The following is a 20,862-nucleotide window of genomic DNA, read 5'->3' as shown; positions in this document are numbered from 1 at the left end:
TGCCTACCCAGCTACATCCAGTCAAATGTACAACACATTTCTGCTAGTGCTACTCAGGATGAATTTGTATTGCCCCTGCCATTGTAGTGCTGCCCTTCCATGAGCTTTCTCATAGGAACCAAAAAAAGTGATGAGAGGTCTAGAGTGGAACATTTCTCACAAAAAGTAGGTAAAATAAGTTCAGTCTGATCATTTTACATGACTCCTCTAAACCAGGCATGAAGGAAAGGTTTGAAGAGGTGAAAGCTCACTGATTAGCCATAATAATGGTTTATTTATATGTCCCTCAGCCTTGGAGATTCCATCATGTACTCTAAAATTTATGTCCTTTGTTAAGGATTTACAAGGCTAACTGTATGCAGTGCTAATATGCAGTGATGACTAAGCTGCCACAAAGCAGGTATTTAATAGCACTTTTCACTTCCTGATTCTGTTCTACAAGTTTGCTACAACTAACATGAGCAACAAGATGAACTGAGTAATAAGTCTTTTGTCTTAGACCTGTTTTTAACAGGGTCTATATATGTTAGCTCTCCAACTTTTGCTACCATTGGTAGTTGTGTTATAAACTGTGGGAATAACAATGGTATCAGGGGCTTTTATTAGAACGCTGTGGAATCTTGCACAAGTGTTTTGAGATGAGAGAGCAGTGTCAGGAAAGGAAAGGAGAATTTTCCAGCAGAAAAAATCAACAGGCTTTTTTATAAAGTTCAGAGTAACAGAGTATCCACTCAGATCAAGGTAATTGAAAGAAAGAACTCTTTAGCTTTAAACAAGGTTTAAAGAAAATAACGTATTCTTATAAACTTTGACTTGCAAAAGTGGTAGCTTTTATCATACTGTATAAAGGCTACACACTTCCTTTAAGTGGCAAAAAACCACTCACATATTTTTATGATGCCACTTAACCGTGGGTTTATTTTTTTTTACAAATGAAAAATTATTTTTTCAAGTACAGTCTCCTACCTCTCTAACATTGCTGGTCCTGCAGCTTGAGTAGATACAAATGGGAAATATTAAAACCAGAAGATACATTGGCTGTGTGCCTTGTCTTCCCTTCATTAAATTGCTCATATAAAAGTCTAAAAGTTAACTATTTTGTTACTTTTCTATGTGAGAGGATTCATACTTCAGAAGCGTATTCTGAGCATGTCCTGAGGTATCAGATACTTTAATGAGCAAAATTCTTATAGTAAACAGCTCTATATCAGTGTCCTTAGTAGTCTTGATAAATTAATGTGAACTCTTCAATAAGGCTTCTGAAGATAAAAAAAAACTTCAGTAACATCTGGGCAGAGTGAAAGGGAAGGAAGGAGAATTGTTGATATTCTTAGCACTGTAATTCAGCCCATAACCTTGCAGAAGGCACTAGGTCCAACCACTGTGTTAGGTATATTCTTTGTAGATTTAGGAAAAAAGTCAGACAGTGTGAGATTGCAGTCAGTATTAGGATAGCTTCTGAATGTGACAATGAAAGCATTGAACAGTAAAATGGAGGTTTTCTTTCTCTTGTCGCACTAGGTTTTCTTCTCTAAAGCCCCATACATATGGGCACTGACTCCTTACAAATTTCGTTGCAGATTAACCTGTGAAAGGAAAGATAAGTAAGAGAGTGTCATTAGCGTAACACACACAGGCAACAAATTCTCATTACAACTTAATGCCATCCACACAGACTGCAGAGGGTCACAGGGAATGGCTAATAGTAGCCGACAAATGTTGAGTGTATTAGTCACAAAACATTTGCTGAATTCCATCAGAATGTCGTGACAACCTTCACAGCTAGTCCCAGCGAGCTGCTGGAGTCAGTGGAGTTTGCCTGTGACAAGCCGTCACTCTATCATGGTTGAGCTTTATAGCTCCAGTCAAAGCAGTCAGAGAAGATTGAAGTGACAGAGGCCCACTGAGTAAATAGTGAAACATGCAGCACATCATGAAATATTCAACCAGGGTGTAAAAGCTCTAAATGCTTTTTCAATTATTAGCACCTGCACTGGCTGCATACATCTAACACTAACAGCATGTTAATTGCCACAATTTGTTAGGGTAGTTGTAGGAGAAATTTCAAAGGCATGAGACATTCTCTAGTGTGTCTTCAGTTGTAATCTTACCTTCAGCAAACTCACTCCTTTCTTCTAAATTTAAGTATGTGTGTGCATACACTCACAAACACACATCCACATACAAAGTCAGGTAGGAAAACTTAAAATTCCTGGCCCACACACAAAGTGAGTTTCAAGATTCTGTATCGTAAGCAGGAAACTGCAAAATATATTTTTATGTGGGCAAAATCCACTTAAATCATACCTACCTGAGAAAGGCATAATTGCAGATTTTAACAGACACAGGTAAAAGAGGTATTCCAGGGGTATTTTGCCATTGATGTTATATAAGAAGAATTTTATTATAGGGCAGAATAAAAACTAGCAGTGAAATTGTTTTATTGATGTGCAAAGACTAACAGATTAGTTTATTTTCAAACAATACAAGATTCCTTACTGGTTATATAGTATTCTTGTTCCCAGTGCTCAACATACGAAGCAAATCAATGAGGGTATATAGCTCTAATGCTCAATTGCATATGAGTGATAGCAGGAGTATTGAGACAAATGTGACAAAACCCAAGGATATGCTAAACAGTAGTTGTTTAGTGAGGCAGCCATTTGACTCCAATGGCCTTTTCAGTTCTGTCCATCCCCAGTCATTACTCACAAGTTCCAGATTCAAAAACTCCCAAGTAAATAAGTTTGCAGTAGTTATAAATGTGTGCTAGGAAAGCAGTGCTCTTTAAAAGGTAATGTTGACTTCCTCACAGTAGGTTTGCTGGAATAGGATTTATGGTTTTGCTTCAGGCTGTTGTCTTCCAGGCAGGCTTTTTGGGGTTGCTGCTGTAGCTTGGCATTTAGCGTCGTTTTCAAGTTTAATTGATCATAAGTGGCATTATATGTTCTTCAAAACCTTGAAAAGATGGTATTTTGCTCTTCATTTTAGTTCATGCGTATGTAATATCTGCCATAAGAACCAGAAAGCTATTTTTAAACTGGAGTTATGGATGAGAGAAGTTTAACTTTTGCTCCTTTTCTGCCATGGATGCTATACATACATGCATATATATACTTACATAAATATATATATATATATATGTGCCTGTATTTTCGTAGCTGCTCACAAATGACAAAATGCTTTGGTCTTTAAAGTAAACACTTGGATTTCAATTGATAGAAAGTATTTTTCTTTCTATAGTTTTAATTTTTCAAGTGTTTTTCAAGCAGATGACTTTACAGCCCTAGAGCCTATAATAGCTGCAGCACTAATACAAGTATTCCTGCAGTAACCTCCCAATGTGACTCAAGCATGGCTTAACAGGGCCATCTTTAATGGTGAGGGCAACAGAGAGGGTCTAGAAATATTCAGTCCTTGATTTGGCTATAAGGACAACAACTGTAATGGTTTGTGTAATATGAATTTCAATGGGAAGAGGGTGTCCAGACCCCTTAGGCAGATTTGACAGCCTTGGCCTCTGTGTGTCTGTCTTAATTAATTTTCAGTATTTGCAGAACAGGTTTAGATCATCAGATTAATGAAAGCGTGTACGTCCAAAGTAGTAATATTATTATATTACTCTATTACTTCATAAAATAACATTTTTTTTAAAAAAGGCCAAAGATCAATTCAGTTTTTAAGTACATCAGCCTTACATGTCTTAAATACATATCTTCTAACATCTGAGAACAAAATTGCACCTTAGTAATCAGTATTCAACCTCTATAGGCATTTTCAAGGATCACTTTACTGAAAATGAAAAATCATTGATTGAAGAGAGATTAAAATTACATCTTAGCCTAGAAGATTTAAATTTAATAAACACACTTCTATGTAAAACCCCATAGATTCTGAAAAATAGTCTTATCATGGTTTCCTTCTCAGGCAATAGTCCATTCTCTAGAGTAAAAGTAATACCATGATATCTATTAGCATACTTTGTTGTTGTGTGACCCATACTGTTTGCTTCTTTTAAGGCTCCCACTTGCTTTACTCCAAGCAGTGAAGAAGAGGATCCAAAGAGTTTATCATATTGCAAATAAGTGCATGTATACATTAAAAAAAAATCACAATTTGTTACCTAAAACTTCAATAGGCAGTTATATCCGATGATTCACATTCTTCTCCCCTTCCATAGCACACTTCTGTTTAAACCTAAGATAACTAGAAAATATAGCATTGAGGTAAGTTCTAATAAATCTTTGGTGCAAGCTACCTTGGATATTCCCTTTTACGATGCAAGGCCCCTTACCCAAAGAAAACTCACACACTAATTACCACTGATGAAGGGAAAAGTAAAATGAAAATGAAAATTCCTTCCTATATGCATGTAGATTCTGAAAGAAAAAGGGGGTGATTTGATCAGAGGACTGTGCTTGTGTTTCAGTGCTGTGCTATGGAAGGCTCGTGGAGAAATGTCTGGTGAAAGTTTAGGGGGGAAAGAAAGACAAAACAGAAAGAAAAACTCCTGAAGATTCCTAACCTTCTGGCAAACTTTCTTATTTTGAAACACTTAGCTAACACATTCCATAGAAAAAATATCTAGGACAGAGTACAACTAAATGTTGTTTGAACATTCAAATGGAACTGTATCCATGCTTGCAGACCTTACTGTGCCACATACAACTATCAGCAGCAAGGATTGCCCAGTGAACAGCATCACAGGTAGCTCTCAGCCAAAACTACCATGACTGCAGTTCACTGACAACTGGATTAAGAAATGATGTTTTTCTAGATTTTTTCCTAGAAATTAAAATAAAACTAAACAAGTACAACCCCCCCTTTCCTCTGCCTCAACAAAATGCTTTGGTACTGCTTTTGCACCAAGAAGTCACCTCCTCCTGCACAAAAGAGGGAGCACGGCCTTTCATTCCTAAACCTGGAGTAGGGTCAGAGACTTCAGGCAGGTTCCAAGAGACTCCTCTGCTGCCACTGGGTGGATAGTGAAATGCACTGAACTGTATCTTTGTTGAGTGAATTGAAAAACTTTGAAAACATAATGTTTATTTTTCCAGATGAGTCTGACTTATGCCTTTGCCATGTAGTGCATTGTGTTTTCTTAAAGCATCAAAAGATTCTGGTTTAAATGGAACACTATATTAACAGTTTCTTGAGTTTTTTTAAGCTGCTTTCTATGCAGTTGACCCTGTTTGAGTGAAATGAATGAGAATTGTTCACTGATTTCAATGGATATATAATCAGAGGCTATAAAATTATGCATATTAAGCATCTTGGCGGAATTAGAAATCATACCTTTCTTAGGCATGCAAGCACAACTGTTTTAAGCATGTGTCATGGTTTAGGGCTGTGCTGGCCACTAAATCCTGGACAGACGCTCTCTATTAACCCCTCTCCCTTCCCCAGAGGGGAAGAGAGAGAGAATAAGAGAGAGAGACTTGATGGGTTGGAAAATAGAACTAACAGTTTTGATGAAACAATAGTACTAATACTGCAGGTTAATAATGTAAATACGAACATAATTAAATATATACAGATATGTACAAATATATATATAAAACCAATATAAAATCCTCCTCCCACATCCCCTAATGACAATTATGTAACCAGAGGCTCTGCGGAGCAGGGCACTGGAAAAGTCCCAGACCAGACCCAGCAGCAGGTGGGAGCAGGATGCAGAACACACAAATCAGGATCAGAGGCAGATGAACTAGCAGGGTTCTGCTCAGACCTTGGCCGCTGCAGGAGCAGAAGAGAAGGGAAGGATCGAGAAAGGTAGAGTTGGAACGAAGGGTCAAGACCCTCGTGATCCCTCGGCTTTATATTGAGTATGATGTATGTGGGATAGAATACCTAGTTGGTCAGTTTTGGGTCTGCTCCTCCCCATAGGTGCAGATACGGCACCCATGGTGAGACAATGGCCTTGTCATTATCACTTGTAGAAGTACACACTGTCTGGAAAAACATGCCGTTATTTTCAGCAAGTACAGCCACTTAGAAGACACTGAGCTGAAAAGTAGAATCACTAAATAGAAAATTAGTTCTATTTAGCTCAAACCAGGACAGCATTATAACTTATTGCACTATATTCAGGGTAATTTTAACTGTATCATACACACAGTTCAAAGTTTGCTTTAGTAAACAATGCAGAAGTGAGTTTCTTACTACAGACTGCTTTAAAAGCAGGAAACTCTCCAGTTCTGAGAGGTCAGCCAAAATGGGCATTTCTTTAACAGGCTTCGAAAGGCAAACTGCTTTAAATTTTGGCTACCTATCTTGGAGTGCTTAGCATATTCTTACATTGCAAATAATTCCTCTAAAATGTTACAAGTCTTTATCAGGATATTTCAAGCATTCATGACAAAAGCCTTAAGTAAAGACTGTCGTTTTGCCAGACAAATATCTGTTCCCTCCTTGAATTTGAAATTTTAGGGTCAGTTTACCCTGGCCTTGTAAATATGGTCCTCCTTCTAACGCTATTGTGTAATGCAATCACTTTGGGGTCCTTACTAGCATCTGAGAGTGTTGGAGTCAGTACTTAGCTCAATGTTTGATCTTAGCATATAAAGTAAAGAACTGTATGTGTTTATGCCTAAGTGGAACTATATTGCTGGATAGCAAGTTTATAAAAGTTTCTTTTATTTTCTTCTCCTTTGAGAAACGTTGTGCTTTAAAGTCTTGCTGCAAAAACACTTAGAAGGTTATCACAGGTAGAGTTGTCAGAGGAAATGGACATTGTTGTTTGGTATTAAAATCATGTATTCCAGATATGGGCATTTGTTAGTCAGTGTGCTCTAAAATGACATACTGTTGAATCTTTAAAGGGCTTCAGTTTGGAAAAGCAAAATATGATTGGGCAAATTGCTAAAATATTTAAAGTGCAGCCTGTTAAAGCTTTTACTGCGAAGAGCATCACGTCAGAAGTTGTATGCGGTAAAAGCAAGTAATTGGCTTTCCATACTTATGCCAGTCAGTCAGCATGGGGCTCTGTTCCTATCCCTTCTACTTCATTGCAGATGCTAATAGCAACTCCAGTATATATTTTGGAGGGGTGGGACTGGAAAGAGAAAAACTTTTATGGATGTGATGGTGTCAGAAAGCCTTGTTTAAAATTAAATGTTTATTGGTGCAGAAAGAGTATAGAAAATCTTTGACACTGCACCCAAAATTTAAAAATTGTCAGTTTTTTTCTTTTCAGCTGTTGTTTAAAAGTGCCCACATTGAAAGCATGTTAAAGTGTAATACACGACATTTTTTTACTTTAATCCCTCTTTGTACACAGCTCTTGGGATATCTTTCCATTCATAATTCATAATATTTTCCACTTATCTTGTCCTCAACTTGTTTTTCCCCAGGCATGACCCCTTGTTAATTCCTGGCAACGAGCAGATTGACAATATGGATGCCAATGTGAAAAAATATGACTCTACAGGGATGTTTCATTGGTGTCCAGCCAAGGACATTGAAAAGGTCATTTTGGTAGGTATTGATGATAAGTTGTGTTTGAAAAGAGGTTATTTGAACCATAGAATTGATGTCTAATGTCTTAATAGATTAAACTCTACTGTCATTTAATTGAGTGTATTGAAATTTGAAACAGCATGGTGAAATCAAAGCTAGTATTTTGGTTAAAGAAAAATCAAAGCTAGTATTTTGGTTAAAGAATTATGATTATGTAAGTCTGTATGCCAAGTTCAACAACAAAAATTGGTCCAAAATTGACAATTATTTTCATAAATATTGAGTTTAAATCTTTAGAGAATTAAGATTGGAAATATTTAAAGGTTTAGGTACCCCATTTATCTCTTTACGCAAGGCAGTAATGATTCTAATACAGGCAAGTGTTGCCTTGCATTATCTTTTATTTATTTATGTAAACTTTCCACTCTTAAGATTAAGCATTACTACTACTTTGCTTCTGTAGCATGTTGCAGTGAGCCTAGTCTATGTTTCACTTGGTTTTCTGAGGAAACCATCAAACTGACTCAGGTCATTTAAAAGGCCTATCACAGTCTATTTTGCTTGGTGAAAGTTTGTGCCACTTGTGTTCATGTACTCATGCCTAAGAGTAACAAGTAACTAACTCCAGATCTCATACGCAAAACTGATGATATTTGAAATGAACTCCCTAGTGGATCTTCACTTTGTCACACTTCATAGAGCTGAGCCTGCTCTCTTAGATTTTCCTGCACTGTGGCCTGGTGTAGCCGGTGATGGTGACAGCCCCAGTTTATTTTAGCAATCAGGGGTTAAAAGCTTGTCTCCACTTCTCCTCAGGGGCTTCTGTAATAACCATGACATTGCCTAGATTTTCAATATTGGTGTTTAAACAGTCAAGCAAGTAAATTCCAAATTCTAGAGACTGAGCTGTGAGATGGAGTTTGACTGAACAGCTTTAAATAGTATGCATTTTATGTATTCAGCTGGCAAGGAGGGGCAGCCCTGCTGTACAATACTTTGTAATAGACATAGAAATAGAAATCTGCCTTCGTGTTCTAAACACATTTTAGCAGACCACCTTTACATGTTGTCCCACTTTGAAAAGTGTTTCTCCAAAAACAGCACTGTGGAGCGCCTCATTTTTCACCTCTTGGTGATGCTGTCTCGGTTCTCCCCCATAATAGCCTGTGAATCCGTAAGTCTGGCCGGGTCCTTTCTGCTTCATGCATCATCACCAATAAAGACACTGACAGCAAAATGCTGTCTTACACCTTTTCAAACTTACTGTACACAATTTATGTCTACATTCATATTCATGCAAATTTAACACTGTCCTTAGAGACCACACAAGTGCAAATTAGTAAATAATTTGAAGATTATGGGATTTCCCAAGTTGTCTTCTAATTGATACTTGATGATGCCTTAATCACAAAAGAATTCATTTTTCTGCACAGGATCTGTTTTGGCTCTGCGAGATTCCAGCAGTATCAGGTAGTAAGAACTTTTTTGACATACAGTCAAATGTATGTGACTACACACAGATCAGTGACTGTAGAGTGAAATTTTTTATGTAGTTTCTTTCAAGACTTGGTCTCTGTCTTGTAAAGTCTGAGTATTCCTGACCCGTAGAGGGAGGCATGGGACAACTTACATGCTTCACTTGAGTATTCACTCCTGTGTTCTGCTGTTCAAAGGGCCAAGACTACTCTCTTGATAGAGTTGAATAAAAATCAGTGTAATTGCCCCAGAAAAACTGAGAGCTCATATGTTTTTTAACTGATGAGAAAACATCTAATCAGAGTTCCCATTCTTCTTACATAGTGAACACTTTTGCTGAATGTTCCAATCTGTATTGCACTTTATCATGCTTCCATAATTTAGAAAAGGAACATAAACTATGGATAAGAGGGGAAAATTTTGCAGTTCACCATTGTTTTAGTTTCATTCACTGACAAAACTTCTACATAATTGTACAACTTCTTGGCAATATGATATCAGTGGATCTGCAGCTACTTGATGGAGTGCAATAATGCTAAGACTGGCTCCAGAAAGGAAAGTCATTTTTTTTCTAATTACTTTATTTAATCATCTTAGTATTTGAGTTGCCTGCTCAACTGACATTACCACTGATTAAATTAGTGCAAAAATCTGTTCTTGTCACAGAGACAAGAAGATAATTCTGTTCATTCAAATGTTCTCCATGAGACTTTTTCTATCTGTTCAACAATTGAGGAATTCCAGTGGGCTTGAGAAGTTACTATTCGTCATGATCTTGCACACTAGTTTTTTCTTTCTGAGAGAAGCTCCTGTGGAGTATGGTAGGCATATAGTGGCTTACTAAGACCACTAGGCAGTCTCATTTTCCTTTTCAAATTGGTCCTGAAAAAACCCACTAGTGATTTGTCAGCTAAGGCATAGTTTTTCATCTCTTTTCTATAATCCTTCTAATGGCTAAATGCGTAGTAGTTCAAATTCTGTTCTTAGCTAAATGCATAGGACTTTGATTGTAACCAAAGTCTTAAACCACATGTGTAGAAATGTGTAGAGGACCAGAATTTAATCCAGTCCTATTTTCTTCTGCTGAGCATGTTTATTGAAGGATAAATAATGGTAAAACAGACAGCTATTTTCAAACTGCGTCTTTGTGCATGAACAGTATTGGCAGTTGTGTTTTTCCGTTTTAAAACTCAGTATATGATTTAAGCTTCCCTTTGTTTCATTTCTCCCTTGTCTTTCTGTTTTTTGTTTGTTGTTTTTTTTTTAGACTCGAAGTGAAGCAGCGATGACAGTTTTAAGTGGGCATGTAGTCGTTTGCATATTTGGGGATGTTAAATCTGCTTTGATTGGATTAAGGAATTTAGTGATGCCATTACGAGCCAGCAACTTTCACTACCATGAGCTCAAGCACATTGTTTTTGTGGGTTCACTTGAATACCTGAGAAGGGAATGGGAGACACTGCATAACTTCCCCAAGGTTTCAATCTTGCCTGTAAGTCCAAAGCCATGTTATTGATATTTGTTATTTAGGACACCAACTGGACAAATTCATATTGACTTTGATCTTAGGCTTTTTTACTTTTGTCTACTTATAGGCCTGAGGACTTAGATTTTTCCTTTACTGTGTCTATGAAAACAGAGCCCTGTGAGACCTTATTAGAAGATATTTGCTGAAATCGGATTCCTCATCGGATGAATTTCAGCTGCTATCAAATGTATTAGCTGTGTTATATATTGAACATTCACTGTAGTGCACTGCATGCAGCCAGTTGTGATGTTGTGATTTCCCTGACAGAATGACAGTAGTTATTTATGACATTATTTATGAATTTATACCCACAAAACCTTTGAAGAAAATACTGTTACTCTATCTACACAATATCTAACTATATTCATAAAACCTTCCTGTAGGCTGGCCTACTTTATAAGGAACATTGCCATAGCATTTCAGTTCAGAGTCCTGCCATACTCATGTATGGAAGTATGGCAAAACCCTGACCCTTTTGAAATCAATGAAAAGCTCCTATTGATTTTTTGTAGGGACAACCACTAATACCACAATTCAAAGGTCTTTTTTTCTCCTATATATCATTATAATTACCCATGTGCCCAAAATGTAGAAACAGCTCCAGGACAAACAAATGAAACCACCCGAGCTAGTCATCTTAGGTGGTCATAGCTATAAATGACCCACACACACATAGGCAGAAGGGAAATGAGCTAGCAGTATAAGTATGAAAGAGAATGCACTGTAGGTTACAGAGTAAAGCGAGTTTGTATGTTTTTATCAGAATGAAAAATTATGAATTTACCAGTCCTTAATAATTAAATTTCAGCACTTAAATAAATCAATGATGGATGTAACTTAAACTGAAGAATCAGTAAAATAGCTCTAGAATGGAAAGACTACCTTCACTTTCTGATTAATTCAGGCTGTAGGTCTTTGTTACCGTAAATGCAGTTTTATTATTAGCCCTTGGCTTTTTTCTGTAAACTGATCCAACAGATGGTGTCACAAGATTCTCTGCTGTCACAAAAATGGTGTCAATATCAGATTTGGTCAGTTAATATCCTCCTCTTTCTGCCAATCCCTTTTAATTCCAGTCACTGTGAAGGCTAAAGACTAAGGAATCAGAATTAAATTAATACTATTGTACTGTGGAGCACAATAGATAGAATCCAGCTACTGCTTCCAAAGTATCCAGTATATAATGTGTATCTGTCATTATAATGTGTATTTTTAAAGTTTCGATTCTGAATTCCAAAGAGGCATTAAGGAAATGTACACCACCTTTACATTCTCCGGTTTGCAACCAGATTTAGAGTAGTTTTGGACTAATTTCAAGTTAAACAGCTTAAATAGTTAATGCATCTTTTAAAATAAAGAATATGTAAAGGAATTCTATCTTATGCAGTAATCAAGTGTGCTGAAGACAACACAGACCTCATTAGTGCTTTTTCTTTTTTTAAAAAAATGTTTAGCCTATCTGGTTCAAAGTGGTGATACAAAGTGAAAAATATCAGTGGTATTCTATCTAATTATGCCAATTTAAAAGTGTACTAAAGTTTCTGAGGTCATACTGGTAGGAATCATGTGTTAAAGGGAGGCCACTCAAGCTAATTTCCTGCTTCTCTGTGCTTTAGTTCACGAGGTAAAACTTGCTCCTGATATCTGATCGGGATGTAGTTACAGCTGAATATAAAAACATTTGTTCTAGTTTTAAAAAAAAGTGGAAATTTCATTTAAAGTCTATATTAAAAGATGCATTTAAGCTGCTGAGTAAACTCTTAGAAAGTGAGCAAATTCCAATTTTAAATATCCTCAGGCAGCCTTAATTCTGTCCCTTTGCATAAAATCATTAGTAGTAAGCCTTTAATTAATTACATGATTGCATATTATTTTTCCCCACAGGAATCCTGCTTCACTTGGTGCACTGTACAGACACAAAGGGCAGAATTAAGGTGGCAGGAATAATCATATCCTAACTTTTGAGTACTTTATAACTAAATTATATCTATTCAATATATAATGTTTTCCACAAGGTTTTATGCCTCAAATTATTGAAAGGAATGTGGAGTAGTCAGGCTGGTACCAGAAACTGGGTGGCATTCACTGAATAAAAGTTGAGCTCTGCCTTCGCTTTGTGGATTTTAAATTCACTTTTGCATTGAATAGTCTCAGTGGAGTTCAGGAGTCGTTCACTGTGAGTGATCAGGCGATGGAAGAGTAGGGTCTTGACTCAGTTTTAGGAAAGTCGCTGTGTGACAAGGGGACAGCTTAGTCTCCTCATCATCATTAGGGTCTTTGGGTACCAAACCGTGTGAGGCAGCAGAGCAGAATCTAGTTTCCATAAAAAAGCTTTTTTTTTTTCCTGGACCTTGTAAACCCTGTGACATAGGCTTAATATTCTGTAACTAGAGATGTGGACTGTTGGATGTGAAAGGCAAATGTCATCTTCAAACAAAGCATAATGAGTTAAGTGTCATATCTCAGTTGTGTTAACTACAAAAAAACCCCGCGGACTACCACAACATTTCATTTTAATTATCTCATTCTCTGATTGAGAATTGTGGAAGCAGAGAATGTTGCATGAGTTGTGCCCATTAAGATAAAGTCTTGTCACTGTTTCAAAGGGTTTAATCACACAACTTTGAAGATCAGTGTGTTTTCCTTCTAGAAGCACAAAAAGCATGGATTGAAAAGGATTAACCTTTTTTGTGTATTGCTTCAGGTAGAAAAAAATAGCTTTATCCTGATTGCATTTCAAATGTGTAGGACACATACTGCCTTCCTGTTTAAATTGCTATTCTTTTGCCCAAGACCATTCTGACTTAGTAGTAGATAAATAGACATTTAAAACACACCCCTTGTTATATTCAGAGAGCCAGAGGTTGCCACATGATAGCAACTTAAATCAAGACAATTTCAAGTCACCGATGAGATGTAGAATGCTGGCATTATTCCTGTTTCTTGTTTGTTAGTAATAGCTTGACTGAGTATTGAGACTGAACCTAAAATGCTGCCATCAGCACCAACTACCCTTTAGATTAGCACACATCTCCTATTCCCTGGCACATAGTTAGACCAGCTTAATGTCAGAGCATAAAAAAGATACTTGTTAAATAATTTCCCAAAGCTCCTTCTCAATCTTTAATTTGTTTTTCTTTTTTTTTTTCCTCTCATGCCCTCCCCCCCCCGCCGCTTTTTTCTCTGTGCCGAAGGGTACGCCATTAAGTCGGGCTGATTTAAGGGCTGTCAACATCAACCTCTGCGACATGTGCGTTATCCTGTCAGCCAATCAGAATAATATTGATGATGCTTCGCTGCAGGACAAGGAATGCATCTTGGCGTCACTCAACATCAAATCTATGCAGTTTGATGACAGCATTGGGGTCTTACAGGCTAATTCCCAAGGTAAGGACTGCCCTATAATACTTCTCTGCAGTGCCTACAGGGGACAGGACCTGGCAGGAAGAATATCCCTCACTCAGTAATTCAAAGAGCCCTACATCAGCTTGCTTGACAGTTAAACCTGCTGATTGGTGTGATGGCTTTTAAAGGGACAGTCACGTAGCTTCTCTGCTACATCACAAAGCACATCTTGCAGAGGAAAAATGAATGAACGTCAAACTGACATTTTTTTCTTATTTTTAAATTTTTCTATAATATATATAAAATCATTGCTTTCTTACCCTCTCCTGCTCTGTTGCTTTCTTACCAGGGCAGTTATGTTTATATAGCCAAAGCTAACTCATACTCACTTTGAAATACCTGAAGCCTCTGCCTAACAAGATTTCTTTTTTATATGAAGCACATTGCAACCACAGAGAGAAAGAGCTGAGTAATACAGGCCAAAAAGTAAAAGGAACAAGAACTTAAAATTGTCTTTATTGTTCCTGTGCCTTCTTGGTCAAAAAGCCACTTAGAATTAACTCAAAGCTGATTTCTTCCCATGCTTTGACGTGTACTCATCCCATTTAAGGACATTACACAAAATCCTTCAGTCTTTGCTGAGAGTAGGGGACTGATTCATAGGTAGCCAAAGGCTATTTTACACCAACTGTGCCTGTGCAAAGCAGCTGCAAAGCAGTCATAAGCACCCTGGCAAAGACCATCAGTGTAAAAACAATCATCTTCCCATCCCTGAAGGGTCTTGCAGATTATGCATCTGAAGTCCTACCTTTGATAAGCCTATTAAGTGCTGCAGTAAATATTCCCTCTGGATCTAGCTCTGCTATAAATGTAGGTGTACAAAGGATAGTGCTTTGGTCTGCAATTTCCCTGTGAGCCTGACCTAGAGATAGTTTTCCCTGAAGGACTGTGAGAACTAAGACTAAGTTCAGCTTTTCTTCTTTACACTCTAATCAGGAAATAAGAATTAGGAGCCAAACATCAGAGGCAGTAGTGCAACTTCTTGAATATGGAAACTTCTTGAATGTGGAAAACTCTTTCTTAGAATCAGCAATAAAACTGTGGAAATTAATACTAGAATTACATTGTATCAGGAAACAGAAAGTTTTAAATTTTCAAAGTCAGGTTTAGTAATTCTCTGGATAACAACTAGATTTGGAGGATGAAGGGAGTGTTTTTCAATTCCATAGGTGTCTGAAGTTTCAAATCTGTGGCCTAGAAACAATACTACTGTAAATATTTTAGAGTTCTTCCTTTAAAAATTTGTGAAACAGACTTGCACATGCTATGATAACTTATAGTCATGGTTAGGAAAACCATTGTAGAAGTGGAAAATGGGCATGGAGGTTCCTTGTTTTTTTGATTTAGACCGAGATTTGAAATTTGTGTTTCAAAACCAAATGTGTACTTTCACTAGCAGGCTATTGGCTATTTGGTGGGTGTCTCTCAGTCTCCTATCACACATAATTAAAATAACCAAGAAATAGTATCTGTTTGTCTCACCCTTTTCCTCCCTTCTTTATTCTTCCTGAGCACTGGCAGTCTGAGAGAATTTCCTTCTTATGCCTTTGCTCAGACGTTAGTGATATTTCCAACACTTGGCTGTTGTATTTTACCTCCAGGAGTACACTGGATCTTAGACCATCTCTGAATGAGGATGGAAAAGCCTAACAATATAACTGTCTTGTGCATTATATGAACATTTTTTACTGTCCATCCTCAGAGGTATTCAAGACCTGACTGAAGAACCTGAGCTGACATCATAGCTGACCCTGCTTTGATGAGAAAGTCAGACTAGAGACCTTCTGATGGCCCTTCCAGCCCAAATTGTTCTATGATTCTATAATATCTAGATTGCTGCTACAGCATAGACCCTACAGGTTAGGAAGTATAGACTTGGGCTATGGTCCAAATCCCTTCAACCCTATTCAATGTTGCTGATGTAGAGCAGCAGAGGCACAATAAGTTAGCACATACTCAGAAATTATGGCCATTTTTTCAGGTAAATATCTGTGTGCATGTAAAAAAAGAGGTGACTCTAGCTTTTCTAGGGAAACAGGGCATAACATAAGGCAGGTGACCAGCAGTCTGTTTTAGCTGGGAACACTGACTAGGGAGGGATTCTTCTAAAACCAGTTGCTCCAGAAAATAATTATCTTCCCAGTAAATTCTCTGCTTATGGTATCCAGAACTCCTGAATTAGTTGCATTTCTTTCAGTACAGTAAATTTTCTTGAAAGACCTTGAGTACAATGGTTAGACTGTCAGAGGCAATTACATCAATAGACAGCACAAACTTTACTGGAAATTATATCCAATGTGACATTTCTGGCTATGAAATGCAGCTTTAACATATGGTGAACACAACTATCATAATTATATAAACCAGGTGATTCAACTTTTGCTGGTCAACAAGCAGCATAGTAGGACCACCTCACAGCTCCTTACTGGGGATTAAGTGCCTTTATTTGCAGAAGGTTGCCATTTTATATTTGCTTAAACATTCGTGTATTGTTTGACTTACTTATCCTAACACATTGGCTGGTACAAACCTTAAGTATTGCCAGTCTGAATTTTTCTGTATCTGAATGTATGAGTTTCAATTAAGACATTCCTTACTTTCATTCCGTGAAAGTGTTCTGTGCTGTCCATTTATGTGACTTCTATTACTGATCATAGGAAACACTGACATTAGAAAATCTGGATGTGTGGAAAAATGTCAGTTGACCTGTGACAGAGTGTTTTAAAGAGAAGAAATAAAACAAAGTGTGTGAGCAGCCTGAGAAATGTATGGGCTCAGCTGCAAGGTATTATGTGAGAGAATTAACAGTATAATTTTACCCTTGCTAGTCTAAATAATAAGCTAGTATAATTCTGTAGTCACTAAACAGTAGAGTCTCATATGAAAATCTGATATGTAATTTATGTTTATTCCTCTGAAAAATAAAAAAATTACAGTCATTTAATTGATAGGTTATTGAATGCACAAGAATCTGTACAGTTTTTGTGATTATCTCACTCCAGTGTCAGACAAAAGGTAACACCAATACAAGAAGTGTGTCATAAAAAGCAAATTCAATTTAACCATCAGATAAGCCATAGTCATTGCCAGTGCTGAAGTAGAGGGCCATATCTATAATTCCTTTTTTCAGACAAATAACCCACAAATTTGGGGATTTAATTCCTTTTTCCCCAAAGCCTCACCCTTGTCATCTGCTTTAGCACCAAAGTCACTTCCAGCCCTAGATTTATAAACATTCATCACAAGCCAACCTTCTAAATCCATCCAAACATGCCCTTTCTAACCAAGGATGTAGCATTGCACTGACAACTGAACCCAGATGCAATCTGAGAGGAAAGGCCTTGCAGAAGTAATGGAAGGGTGACCATTAGATAGCAAGCCTTCCTGATAGGGAAAGTTTTGTAACAATAAAGCAACCAATTCCCAATGGATTAAGTTGACTGCTGAAAGCAAGTCTACTGAATTAGTCTGGTTTATATCAACAAAGGACTTTCTCATTACTAGTTCAAGATGAACTCAATACAAACAGCAGTTCTCATGTAGGAACAAATACTTGCTAGCACCTCCTCATACTGTTAAAATATTCCCAGACTTTTGGACTGGGTAGCATTAATTATCTGGACTTTCTATAAATAGTATGACAAGACTTTTGTCCTCTGATCTGCCTGCCTTGAGTCCTAAGTAATCCTTCCATAGTTGGATCTTAACCAAACAGAGTCCTCTGCCTTAACTTCCCAAAGAAGAAAAAAATAGCTCACAGTTCCAAGGCATAGGAAAAAAAAAATATTCTGGACCAGAGCTACAAAGGACCCTGGAGTACCCAGAGCAGATGACAGTAAACTATATAAGTTGTCAAATCTCTGTCATCAGCTGTCTAGCAGCATATGAACAAACACATGACTACACAGAACTGTGAATGGAAGCAAGGTGCCTTCCTGAGAAGGAAAAGCTTACCAACTGTTCTGGAAGGATTTGCTAGTCTCCTTTCCATAAAATATGTGTAATTCTACTCAGAAAGAACAAGAAACTCTTTCAAATTGGACCTGTGTTGTCTGCATCGATTATTTCAAAACTGACAGGGCAACTCCTTATGCTTATTAGAGGTTAGGGGTGCAGACTGTAATGTCCTGAAAATGAGCTTTTGGAAATTGTCAAGGAAGTTTGGTGCCTTTGGGAGACCTGGATTCCAAGAACAGAAAGGCCAAAGTGAAAGCTGTGGCAAACTATTGTTTTCATTAAGATACCATCTGAGATGCAAAATGCTGTAAAGTTGGAGCTTGGCCCATCTCTTCAAAAAATGACTCACAAACTCAGTCAGATATCTTACTTGTGACAAGGGAAGTCCTGTTTTCAGCTTACAGTTCCTCCTACAGATGTTGACTGGTTGTTTTCCTAGGAAAAAAGTCACCTTCAGGTACTGGGGATTTGTTTTTTATTATCCCTTGAGCCTTCCTGATTCTCATTCTGTCCCCTCAAATACAAAGTGAGGGTCAGGGGATTATTTTGAAGAGAAAAATAAAGAATATTAGATCCATGTTATGTGTTTGTGCTCCCTAGCCATAACATTTTTCCAAAGCACCCAGGAAAATTGAGTCTGGGATCGGCTCTGCCTTGGAAGTTATGTTGGGAGAGCTCCAGTAATTCTCCTTTCCCCTCATTCTGTTGACCTTTCCATCCTTTTTTTTCAAGTAGCATCTATTGATTGTTCCCATGTGGTTTTTCATGTTTCTTGTATTTTCTTTCAGAGTATTACATTGTGGGAATTTTACTTGTTGTTTTATCCACCAGATCAACAGCGCCCAACACAAAATATTTTTCTCAGTTGTAACCGAAACTGCTATTTGACTTCTTTCCCAAAAACCAGAAAGACAATTATAATTAACTGTTTAGAGATTTATAAATACTGTACCAGAGTAGCCTCTGGATAGTAACTTTTGATATCCAACTCAATAATTTTCTTTTATTGTATAGTGATTTAGGTCTTATTTTGAGTCCTATATAATAAAAGCAGTACATTTCATTTAAAAACACTTACTAAACAATAAAGAAAAGTGATCTTATGGCTTCAAGCAGGTTTAAAGTACAGAAAGGGGAGGCTGCATAGTAACATTTTTTCTACGGACATTACAAGACAGATCACAGGACAACAGGGTAGATGTATCTCAGCATAGTAACAATTGCAGCTGTTTTCTGAATGACTTCAACTTAGGAGAATATTCCCTAGGAACAGTATTTCAACACATGAGAGATCTTTTTAAGGCCTCCATTTACAGTTCGTGTAATAGATCCTCCAACAAGAAAGAATAAAGAGAAAAAAATAAAGAGGGGATGAACTCCTGGGTAATACATCTCATATACATCATGGCAAGATTCTTCTGAGGAAAATCCTATAAAATCAGGCAAACATACTCAGAATTTTACACTCTGACTTTCAAGTGTAACAGATTACACAAGCTAGCATAACCTTATACAAGTTTAGTTTCATTTGATCCAGTTCATTTAAAAATCACTTGCGACTTCATCATCATTTTTTTTGTTGCAACGGGCTTAAACTTCAATTGAAAGGGCAAAACCAGTTAGCCATTGAATTTTATTAGATTTATTTCACAATCTTAAATTATTGCTATATTTGATGGATTTAGTCTTGCAATCTGCTGCAAGAAATTTCCTATTAAAACAAATTTGAGATCTACATTCCATTGTGTTTGCAGGTAATATATTCTTTTTCACCTCTACCAATCAATTATTCTTGATTGTTTTATCTCTGAAATGTTAGCAAAAGAGAGAGAACAACAATAATATTATCAGGATTGAAATGAGAGAAATTTTTTAAACAAGGGGAAAAGAGAAATACTGTTTGAAAAGCTTGGTTAGCAAAGATTTTGTGTTGCTTTCAGAGATAACTGTATTGTAATGCTTTTAGAGGTGTTTGTTGCATTGTAAAACAAGAGTTTCTTTCCTGAAGGAGGATTGTTTTTTGTGAATGTTGAATCTTATTCTGCTGATTTTATAATCAGAAGATTAAGTTTTTAAGTGAATATTTCAGAATATAGGGTTTGATAAACATAGATACAGTTACTTTTTTAGACTGTTATGGAATTCAATATTCTGTAGCAACTCCCACACTGTTTCCTATGTTTAATTTGTTATATTACATGAAAACGTAGAAATAAAGAACTTTACTTTCAAATACAGAAGGTCAAACTCTACTTAAACCAGCTAAATAATTTCAGAGTTTAAGAAGTTACTTAACCTTCTTAGGAAAGCATATAAGTAAATGTAGAATATTAAATGTAGATGTAATATTAAAAATAAATAAATGAATAGTGCTGGCAAAAAATGAAAGATTTAGGGTATTTTTTTTAAAATGTCAAAGCGAGCTATGACATTAACTTTAATCTTTTAAACACTTAAATTATTGTGTGTCTTTACAAATCAATGTAATTTAGGCTGCAGAATGCTTGTTATACTCAAAGATAGCTCATAATTTCATAAATCACACAGCTGTTTTGAAACATTTCCTCCTAGACAATATCAATACCAGTTACCTTTGCAAAAATGGCAAGTATTTTGCATTGCATCAGGGTTTTTTGTTTGTCAAGGTTGTTAGTATAGGGATTACATCTGATTAAGGATGTTTTTATGCTGTGTGTTTCTGAATGCTTCTTGTATTTTTGCAAACATCAGTTGTTGTAAATGGCAAAAATAATCATCCAACTAATAAAATTTTCTACTTTGTTGGTTGGTTAGTGTTTAACTAATTGAATTTTGAAATGTTTGTTGTAGTTCAGTTTCATTATTATTTTTCAAAACAAAGGCTGACCATCCTAAGTATTGAAGCTAATAACTGAAAAATGAGATAAGGGTATCCTAACTTCCAAGCACATGTCCCACATCACCATTTGTTCATTAAAAAAAATCCAGTATTTGAAGATTAGGTCACTGTGATAAATAACTTAGTATTACCTTTTTGTAACATGCACATAATTTCT

General features: G+C 36.6%; 1 protein-coding gene across 1 annotated transcript in view; it reads left to right on the top strand.

Annotated features, from left to right (window-relative positions):
* The window catches only part of KCNMA1 (potassium large conductance calcium-activated channel, subfamily M, alpha member 1), a gene marked incomplete at its 5' end in the record, with an annotated part of 198,421 nt that overhangs the window by 137,153 nt on the left and 40,406 nt on the right, over nucleotides 1-20,862 (top strand). Inside the window, 3 exons of the mRNA XM_010179972.1 lie at nucleotides 7,356-7,479; nucleotides 10,205-10,429; nucleotides 13,660-13,852. Of these exons, the coding sequence (XP_010178274.1) occupies nucleotides 7,356-7,479; nucleotides 10,205-10,429; nucleotides 13,660-13,852 (542 nt within the window). The remainder of the gene's footprint in view (nucleotides 1-7,355; nucleotides 7,480-10,204; nucleotides 10,430-13,659; nucleotides 13,853-20,862) is intronic.

The sequence above is a fragment of the Mesitornis unicolor genome, unplaced genomic scaffold (genome assembly GCF_000695765.1).
Source record: "Mesitornis unicolor isolate BGI_N332 unplaced genomic scaffold, ASM69576v1 scaffold10112, whole genome shotgun sequence".
NCBI lineage: Eukaryota > Metazoa > Chordata > Aves > Mesitornithiformes > Mesitornithidae > Mesitornis > Mesitornis unicolor.
Note: the sequence above shows the minus strand (reverse complement) of the source record. Positions and strands in the feature narration are given on the sequence as shown.